Source organism: Carassius gibelio, chromosome B25 (assembly GCF_023724105.1).
Source record: "Carassius gibelio isolate Cgi1373 ecotype wild population from Czech Republic chromosome B25, carGib1.2-hapl.c, whole genome shotgun sequence".
NCBI classification, from domain to species: domain Eukaryota; kingdom Metazoa; phylum Chordata; class Actinopteri; order Cypriniformes; family Cyprinidae; genus Carassius; species Carassius gibelio.
Genome location: NC_068420.1, coordinates 9,972,370 through 9,982,816, shown reverse-complemented (window position 1 = coordinate 9,982,816; position 10,447 = coordinate 9,972,370). Strand labels below are relative to the sequence as shown.

The 10,447-nt window shown below is 33.6% G+C and overlaps 1 protein-coding gene across 1 annotated transcript; it reads left to right on the top strand.

The window, feature by feature from the left end:
• The first annotated feature begins 4,164 nt into the window (after nt 1-4,164).
• On the top strand, nt 4,165-10,383 carry pla2g15 (phospholipase A2, group XV). Its single transcript, XM_052597051.1, has 6 exons — nt 4,165-4,500; nt 6,354-6,510; nt 7,450-7,568; nt 7,652-7,750; nt 7,866-8,090; nt 8,900-10,383. Exons 1-6 carry the CDS (start codon nt 4,371-4,373, stop codon nt 9,409-9,411), a joined length of 1,242 nt encoding a protein of 413 aa, XP_052453011.1. The 5' UTR covers nt 4,165-4,370; the 3' UTR covers nt 9,412-10,383.
• Nucleotides 10,384-10,447: the final 64 nt, after the last annotated feature.

Below are 10,447 nucleotides of genomic sequence, written 5' to 3'. Positions count from 1 at the left end.
CAGATCATTATTAAAATGGTGGGACAGAGTAGACTGAATTGCAGGCAGGCAAAATTGGAAAAAAGAAATAAAAAAATCATACGTTGCATTGGTTTGTCACATTTTATGACATTCAGAAATCATGCAGAATACCAGTTCAGAAAATAAATAAGTTCACTTGTTATAAAGTTAATAAGTAATGTAATATTTAGTGTTTTTGCTTCCTCAAACACACAATGACCCCAAACCACATTATTCAAGTGTAGGCCTTATAAATTAAATACACAATAACAATATAAACAACAACAACAATAATATAAACATCACTTTTTTTAAGAAGGGGTGCAGGTACAGCAAATTCAACCCACCCCCTCCCTTACCTGCCCACAAAATTGTATATTAGGTTAAATTTATTTCATACAAATTAAAATAATAATAATAATAATAATAACCTTCATTAACAGAGAGAGCTGAGATTTTTTTTATATCATAAGTAACCCGCTCTGTCTAGTCTGTCGGTCTCCGTGTCCTCTTTGCTTCGCGATTTTTCTGTGCATGAGAAAATGGATGTGTGGCGTGAGAGCTTGTGAAAAGTGTTAATTGCGTGTGTCTCACGGTGAATGCGTGAGAGCTGGCGTAGTTTAAGTCAGTCTTTGTTGAAATATCTAGCTAACTAACTAAATGTATGAGGGAGATATAATAAGGTAACTCTATTCCTCCATTAGAATGACTTGAATGGCTGGCCCAGTTTGCCAGTACTAACCTGTCCCAATTTAACAATATGCTATTGGCAAACTGGGACAGTGTCAAAATCGCATCAAAAAACCCCAAGAAGATTAATATGAATGTGATTTTTACAAATTCTGATTCACCATTACATCCTATAACAAAAATATGTAACAATTATAAATGATCCATGAGTTGTTTTATTTTTATAACCTTAACATTATTTACCTCAGAATGCTATGTCATTTTACTTACCATCATAGTTCACTGCAAGGTTGTTAAATTTGATGTGCCACACCCCAGAAGTGATGTCATAGCCACAGAATTTCATTTTTATTTTTATCACATACTTGCTACTGATGAGCTCAGTGTTGATTTTTAGAAAAAAAAAACATATCCATGTAAAGATATAAATTAAGCTTCACTGTCCCACTTTACTCATTGTCCCACTTTACCAGTATTCACCCTATGTTCTCATGAAAACAAATGTTGTTTCACGTCTCATTTTCCTATACAGTAATGCACATGTTTTCCTTCAAATTGATGAGTGATTTTGCTTTCCTTTTTCTGTTTCTTGTTTAATGACCACTAAATTGCATTATGATGGGGGAGAGTTTGGAAACTTTCAAGATCCTTCTGATGTTAACACTTCCGTCTGGTAATGTTGTGCTATGAAATTTAGAATCTGACTGTTTAGATCTTTCTGCTTCCGTTCATATTTTATTATAGAGAAATACAGTTGACTCATTTTATGTAACTAAATGTGATTGCTTTTGCCTACATATATATATATATATACATATACATATATATACATATACATATACATATACACATACACATACACATACACATATACATATACATACATACACATACATACACATACATATATACAAATATATATATACATATATATACACATATATATACACATATATATACACACATATATATATATATATATATATATATATATATATATATATATATATATATATATATATATATATACATATAATATTTTGGTTTCACATTTTGATAACTTTGATAACGCACCAATAAATTGCAGTATGGTGCGGGGAGTGAATGTAAACTCGTGCAGGGTTATGCAGTGTTTAACCTTCTGATTTTCATATTGAGGTATGAAATAAAAAATAATCCTTGTGGTTTTGAATTGGTCGTTGATGTGTTGACAGCAAATTGCTGTCACTGGACTAGGAAATAAAAGTCAAGTCAACATAAACAAATTTGTTACCTGGACTAATTCCACTCTAATGGGAAGTTGTTTCAACAAGAAATATGTTGTCAAGATCACAAAAAATTATAGGCAGCGGGGCAACGATATTTTTAGTTGACTCAACAAATTCTTTTTTACAGTGTAAATGTCATTTCATGTAGTTGATCAACATCACGCGAATAATGCCATTTAAAAAAAAAACACAAATATTGATATTGATTTATACAACAGTTCAATAAACAATAAGTTAATATTAAGAGACTTGTGTTTTAGACACCATATTGCATATTTTATTTTAATTTTTTTGCTCTTTCGCCAACAACAAATGGTTCCAAACAAAGCCACAGCACTGTTTTGCTTCTCTGGAAAAAGAGTGTTTCGTTCCTGAATGAATCAACCATAAATGGTTCGGTTCAATAGTAAACTCACTTCTTAACAGGGACTTGCTGCCACCTACTGGCGGTTTAAATCTCACATTTTAAAGTACCTTTTTATATATTTTAAAATAATTTCAAAGATCAGTAATCAGCGTTTTAAGTTTAAAATATCAAAACATTAAAAATCTAAATTATGTAATTAATAACTGGTATCTTCTGACCACAGTTTAAGATATTTTAGATTTAGTCTGAGAGCTCTCAGTCTCTCCATTGAAACTGTGTGTACGGTCTACCGTCCATGTCCAGAAAGGTAAGAAAAAAATCATCAAAGTAGTCCATGTGACATCAGAGGGTCAGTTAGAATTTTTTGGAGCAAAAAAAAAAAAACGTATTTTTTGGGGAACTAACCCTTTAAGACTTGTTTTGTGGTCCAGGGTCATGGATGTTTTTTAGGCTGTGGCACTTTTAAACTAGTTTAACGAATGCTTATGATAAATAGATAAATATGTTCATCCACATTAGTGGTGCATATATGTGTCCATGTTTTTCCTACACCTGTTTGTACACAGTACAGATAATATTTGCTGAACTCTGTAACCTTTGAACCAGTTTAGGAGTTCTAAGTCTGATATACATCAGCTTTTTGCAAACAAATTCAAATGCGTTAAACAAAGGTTCAGAGTTCACGCAGAAGCAGGCAGTAATTTTGCCAGGAAATCTTTCCTTGATTGTTGTTGGAGAAAATAATTGATTGTTTCTTTTTAAATATAGATATTTTGGTGGTAATTCTTTAATCAGTAACTCGGTTTGGTATTTTTCCTTCTTAATCCTCTATGATCTTTGAACATCATCCTCATAGAGAGTGAAACATAGAGAGTGCAACCCTGCATGTGCAATATGACAATAATTCAATGGTCATCCCGTTAACCCGTGACTACATTAACAATATAACACAAATCTGCTTATACTGCTTATAGATTATTGGTTTTTATTGCTTTTATGCTTGATATACAATAATACAATAAGAACAAACTTTAGATTTTAGATATAGTGTCTTACTTCAGTTAGTAGCAGTGTTATTTTAGTATCACTTTCAATTTCTGAATTACATTTTATTTTTCTATTTTCATTTGTAACTTTTATTTAAAGTTTTTTAAACTTTGTTGCATGTTTTTGCTATTTTATTTCATTTTTTATTTTTAAATGTGTATAAAGTTTTAATTAATTTGTAGTTAATTTATTTTTAGCTATTTAAATGATTATTAAATTCTGTTCCTATTTTATTATTAAGTAAATTAAAAGTTTATAATAAACGTTTCTATTGGAAATTTTTTTTGAAAAGTGTTTAATCTTAAATAAAAATACATTTATACGGAAATATAAAATAAAGAATAAAGAGTAAAAATGACAATAGTGTTTTAATAATACTAATTTTGTATTGCCTGTTTTTAATAAATAAAATACATTTTATTCAAATGAATTGAGATTTCAATAATTTAATACAAGCATTTTATATGTTTCTTATTATTCCAATGATCTATCAAAATAAAAATAAGTAGTGTCATTCAGGCTAATTTGTTATGTGTTTTCAGTTTAATAAATTATAAGGTCTGTGTCAATTTGCTTACTATTTGAATAGGTTTTTACTTGTAATTCTGATACAAATGACAAGAGTCAGTCCTTGAAGTAGTTGTAGTCCTTAATTTTTCAAACACACATTTATTTCGAAATGTGCATTTGAGGTATGCATGACTATATACAGATAACGCATGCTCTGTTAAATCAATCCTTGCAGCATTTTTTTTTGCCATAATCGATCTGTCTCTCAAAGCTCCGCCCACTGACTCGATGCGTTCTGCCATTGTTTGTTCGCGTCTAGCTGCTTTAAAAACACGTAATGCATGATAGCCACATTATCTTTGCTCATCCCACTGTACTGCAGACCCAGAAGAGACTTCTCAGATCGCTCTCAGACCTCACGATGGACAGATAAACACAAATGCACCCTTGATCCTGTAAGCCAGCAGAGGTGTTAGCCACTGAAAGAGATGAGTTCCTGCCATCGGTTGATCCTCACGTCGCTCCAGCTGTGTTTGTTGTTGGTGTCATTTACCGACAGCATTAGTTTGAAATGCTCACCGGGGAAAGTGTGCTCGGATCGACCGCCTGTGGTCCTCAGTAAGTTCGCTTATTATTACAGCACATCCGCAGTGTGGAAATGTCCTGTTGCGTTTCTGTAGTTGACACAAGTCACAGTTGTTTACTTGTCTCATGATGAATTGTCACACGGGCTGTGCTTCAAAACCTAATGAGCTGCCTACCTAGACAACACTTTTGATTTTCCATTTAGTTAATTTGCTTAAAAGTTGTGATGGGCTAAATGTTGTTTAGATAGCGTTTGAATTAATATTAGGTTTTGAAATCGAACTACTGTTACATGATGTACAATAAGTCAGTTAATCTCATATCCATGTATTGTATAGTAGTATGTGGGGTGTTTAATATCTGAATGCGTTTATAACCAGAACTTATCTGTGGTGGTTTAACACCTCTTGAAAGGTGTCGATATTTTATTAACAGTTTAATACACATGAGTAAACAGCTGCGAGTGTTAAAACGACGTAGATTAACTGGAATTTACCGGGTGTAAAAGTAAAAAAACAAAGTAAACCCATAGTATTCTAGCCTATTCTTATATGGCTTTTTCTTCTGTCTAGATGTGTATTATCGCTTTGGCGGTTTCTCATATGACGCGGTCATATGACTCGAGCGAGGAAAAAAAAATCTAACGACTTTTTTTGTCACTGATTACGCAACCGGTCGTAAATAAAATACACGTGTTTTTTTTTTAATTACTATTATTCCACAAAAACAAATTGACATTTAAGACTACGCTTTATAAACGTAGAATTACATACGCTCATTTTTCAGACTTTCTAGAAGTATTGTATAGAAGTAGCCTAACGTTACCTTTTTGACATGGCACTGTCTTAATACGTAATTTCGTTTTAATTCATCTGTTTGTTTAGTTAGTCATATGAGCCTTAAAAGTCTAATATACCCTGAAATATCTTGTGTGTGTGTATGTGTATATATATATTTGCAATAACTTACCATAAACCTTTAGTAAAAAAAAAAAAATATATATATATATATATATATATATATATATATATATATATATATATATATATATATATATAAAAATCTGTGTAGTATCTGTGTTTTGGAACATAAAAGCAAGCTGATTGAAGATGGATCCAAGTTTTTATCTGGTTGTTTGTTCCATTAACCATTTTGACCTTGAACTTGTATGTCCCACTGGTTCTTGGTTTCTACCTGGTCATTGGTGGATCAAAACTGGTAGAACATCTGGTCATACCACTTTTAGGTAGCCAAGACCACCTTCAAATATTTTTGTGAATATGTTTGCAAAACACAAAACATAACTAGACTGGATTTTTTTTTTCTTCAGATACCCTTTGTGTAAAAAGATTTGTCTTTGTGTCTAAATTTACACTCCATCATTATACAGCAATAAAACATGGCTTAAGTACATTATTTCTACAAAAGAATGTCTATATCAATGTCTTAAGTACAATATTTGACATGCCAATATTTACATGACACCTGATAGCAGGAACAACGATTCTTCTTAGTCATGTTAAATATGTGAAAAATGAATTCTGGACGTGGTGACCGACGATAAAGACATGCAAACATTGCCGGAAACCATGCTAGGAAGCATAGTGGGGGTTAAATGCTTCAAACCAGACCAAACTGTCCAGGATTAGCGATGATAGAGATGTTTAAACAGTAGGGGATAAATGGGTAATCTCTTTTGGAGAGTGATAGTGTTAAGTCTTTTTAAACAGTGGTTCTTTGATCATATCCGTAGTAGTTTTTTTTTGTAGAAGTGCTTCTTATTAAGCTTCCTGTGTATACTCATTAACATCTGATGGAGCTGTCTTGTATTTTTATTCATGGTGAATGTGTGATTGGTTAGCTGACCTAATGACTTCTTTCTGTAGTTCCTGGAGATCTTGGGAATCAGCTTGAAGCAAAACTTGACAAACCTAGTGTAGTGCACTACATCTGCTACAAGAAGACCGAGGACTACTTCACATTATGGCTCAACCTGGAGCTGCTGGTGCCGGTGGCCATTGACTGCTGGATTGATAACATGAGGTAAAGGGCAGCAGGAATCGGAAGGTGCTCACGTGATGTGGCAATTGATATCCATACCGTTTTTTGAAAAACAAGCATCATTCTCCTTGGTTGTTAAATCAGTGGTATTGGTATATATTTTTTAAATAATGGTGTTTAATTGCCAAATCTTTAGCTAAAAACTACATTACCCAATATGCTAAACAGAAAATTTAATCCAATAAGTGTCTGCAATAACTTTAAATATATTGTTTCTATAGATATAATTAACAACATTGAAATGGTTAATTTGATATTTCGCCATTATTTTAAATGTAATTGTCATTCACAATATTTAATCTGATTATAGTTTTTCTGATTATAGTCATTTTTTTTCAATTTTCAAAATGTTTTTTTCTTTTTCTTCTGCAAATTAAGGTTTGTAATGTAGTGATTCGGCTTGGTTAATGGCTAGTTAAAATACTTCAATAAATATTTCTTTAGAAATCCCTATTGGAAGAATGAATAGGAAAAAAAAATGCTCATGAAACTAATGTCATCTGAAAAAGTTGCCTGGCACTAATGCACTCAATTGAGCGTTAAAATCTAGACATGCTGTGCATTTTTTTTGAGATAGGAAGGTAACTCTTTCTCCTTATTACTTTGGTCACACTTTATTTTAAGGTCCAATTCTCTAACTATCCATTAACTATGACTATTGCCTTTAATTAACTCCTAATTTGTTGCTTATTAATAGTTTATAAGGTAGTTGTTAAGCTTAGGGTATTGGGTAGGATTATGGATGTCATGCATTATATGTACTTTATAAGTACTAATAAACACCCAATATGTTAATAATAGGCATGCTAATAAGCAACTAGTTATTAGTGAGAATTGGACCCTATACTAAAGTGTTACCATTACTTTTCATACCTTGCTTTGAATATGGAAACATGTAATCATCAAGTATTTTGTTTGCAGGCTACTTTACAATCACTCAACCCACCTCACTGAAGCTCCTCCGGGGGTGGACGTCAGAGTGCCTGGTTTTGGAAAGACCTATAGTTTGGAATATCTGGATCCTAGCAAACAGAGTGTGGGTGAGTGCAAACTGGGTGTTTATTTCATTATGTTAGTATGTTGATTAGTAACGGTTGTTTGACGAGAGCTTTGCCTCTTCCAGGCATGTACTTCTTCACTATAGTACAAGCATTGGTTGACTGGGGTTACACCAGAGACGATGATGTTCGAGGTGCCCCCTATGACTGGCGTAAAGCCCCAAGTCAGTATCTTCATGATCTGTTTGTGCACAAAAAAACAATCAAAATTCTCGGGAACATGTTGATTCTTGTCTTTATGTCTAACTTCTTCCGTTTTTTCCTGATCCGTATCTGTAGATGAGAATAAGGAGTACTTCTTGCGTCTGCAGCAGATGATTGAGGAGATGGCTAATAAAGCTGGAGGTCCAGTGGTTCTCATCGCACACAGTATGGGGAATATGTACACACTCTATTTTCTCAATCACCAGCCACAGGCTTGGAAGGACCGGTACATCAAGGCATTTGTGAGTTTAGGTCCTCCATGGGCCGGAGTGGCCAAAACTCTGAGAGTTATGGCAACAGGTATGGGCCAAATTTGTTGTGGAAGGAGATGAATTTGTAGGTCAATGATGTGGCTCTCATTTTTGTTGTATTAAATAATGCAAAATTAATTCACATTTATAGTGGCTTGAATGCACCTTTTATTTCTGAGTATTAATTAACTTTGTCGTAGTCTTGTATTATTATTTCTGAGGAAGCATGACTATTTAATATTCTAGGATTACTTTTTTTTCATTAAAAAATATTATTTAATTATTCAACAAAACTGCTTATTATATTTATATTTTTAAAGCTTTTTTGTCATGTGGTTTGCAAACTCAAAAATGTAATAATTTAATCAAGTCAGATGTATAGTTAATAATATTTGTAAAAACATTTAATTTTGACAAACATACAGTGAAATAAAGAACAGCTGATCAATTTTACAATCCGTTAAAAAGAAGGCATGTTACACATTAAATTAAGCTTAAAATTTTGAAGTAGAATATCTGAAAGGGCATTTTTTTTGTTAAACATACTTCTGCTTTATTTATTAAATTTTTTTTTACAATGTATATTTAAAATTATTTCATTTTTAGAATTAAAATAAAATTGTGTGGAAGTTTTCGAAAGCATATGAAATAAATCATAAATACAATACAAATACATAAATGCAACAGTCAAACATGTCTGTCTAGCACGTATTTAATGGAAAAACACACAAAAAAAACATGCAGTGAAATGCAGAAATGAGTCCTGTGTGAACAACCCATCAAAACTTGGCACTTGTGTTTTTAAACCTATTTTCGATCACTGGTTTGACATTTTAAATGCTTTTGGTTCCATCACAGGTGACAACAACCGCATTCCTGTCATCAGTCCTCTAAAAATTTGCACCCAGCAGCGTACGGCCGTCTCCACCGTCTGGCTCTTCCCCTACGCCCACACCTGGCCCAAAGACATGGTCCTGGTTTCCACCCCCAACACCAGCTACACTGTCCAAGACTATCAGCGCTTCTTCAAAGATATCAACTATGAGGACGGCTGGGCCATGAGGCAGGACACAGAACCGCTGGTCAGTGCACTTCAGCCTCCAGGCGTTCCTGTCCACTGCCTTTACGGCACCGGAATCCCCACACCTCAGGGATTCAATTACACAAAGTTCCCAGACGTAGATCCCACCGTCATCAACGGGGATGGAGACGGAACGGTCAACCTGTTGAGCGCGACACAATGCAAACGCTGGATGGGCCAACAGAAGCAGCCTGTCCACATGTTCGAGCTGCCTGGGAATGAGCATGTTGCCATACTGTTGAACATAACCACGGTTAACTACATCAAAAAGGTGCTGTTCTCACCGTGATGGCATCACACTTCCCCTGTTTAACTTTGAACTGAAGATTCTGGCATGCCAAAGCGACAGGACTCGGTTCTGCTTTTTGGGTGGGATGGGTCACATTAGAGGATGTAAGTTATCTAAATTGGTTTTCAAAGTTCTCTAATTGTGGAATTCAGATTCAGCAGGAGACCGGGGTGATATTGTTGGGCACAATCAACATTTATAGAAATTTTTGTAAATGTTTTTCTGTTTAATTCAAATCTAGTGATTTAATATTATAGAGATTTTAATTCCCAAATCACAGTTGATTCATGTGAAAAGCAATTGCCTGCCGTTAAACCTTGTCAATTACATTTTTTAAATATTGTCTGTTTTTAACTTCTAACTTCTTAAAATGTAAAAAATTTTAACTAGTGCTTTTTTTTGTTTGTTTAAATGAATTTTTTATCCAAATTGTACTGACGTTGCAGTTTCTGTCGAACAAGCAAGAGGCAATTTATCAGGCTGTGACCAGTATTGATTTATGTTTTTTATCAAGAGATCTCAAATATAGTGCAATACCGCTAGTGCTGAATCTCATTGTTGCTCAATTTGTCGGCTTAACCTCTGTGACTGCTATTGTGCCACGACCCACAATGGGTTAATGTTGTTACTCATGTACAAACTGTGCTGATGCACTGACCTCTTGAATATAATGAATATTGATTTGTGAAGCAAGTTATTTGTTGTCTTTAAAACTGGAGTTTAAGATTAAGTTCTGTTATAAAAACAAAGACTGTATTTGTTAAGGTCCAACTGTGGAAAGTGAAACCAGGTCTTTCTGTTTCAGGATGTGGTGTGTTGCGCATAAAATGGCTTGATTGAAAAAATGCAATGCGTTTTTCAGTGGAATGTAAGCCCAGGGTCTGGCTCTTTGTGCCTAAACAAAAGATTGTTGCATACTAGTGAAAAATCACCATGTTTCAATAATGTACAATAAAATGCTCTTGACCAAAATTGTGTAATGTAACCAAGACATATTTATGCAGCAGTTCGTTTACTACAAAAGTTTTATTTTATT

Bases quoted from the DNA above. Each gene is read 5' to 3' on its own strand.
- pla2g15 (XM_052597051.1), top strand. From the start codon at position 4,371: ATGAGTTCCTGCCATCGGTTGATCCTCACGTCGCTCCAGCTGTGTTTG. The intron at 4,501-6,353 runs GTAAGTTCGCTT...TTCTTTCTGTAG, and splicing joins TCGACCGCCTGTGGTCCTCA to TTCCTGGAGATCTTGGGAAT. The intron at 7,569-7,651 runs GTGAGTGCAAAC...TGCCTCTTCCAG, and splicing joins TCCTAGCAAACAGAGTGTGG to GCATGTACTTCTTCACTATA.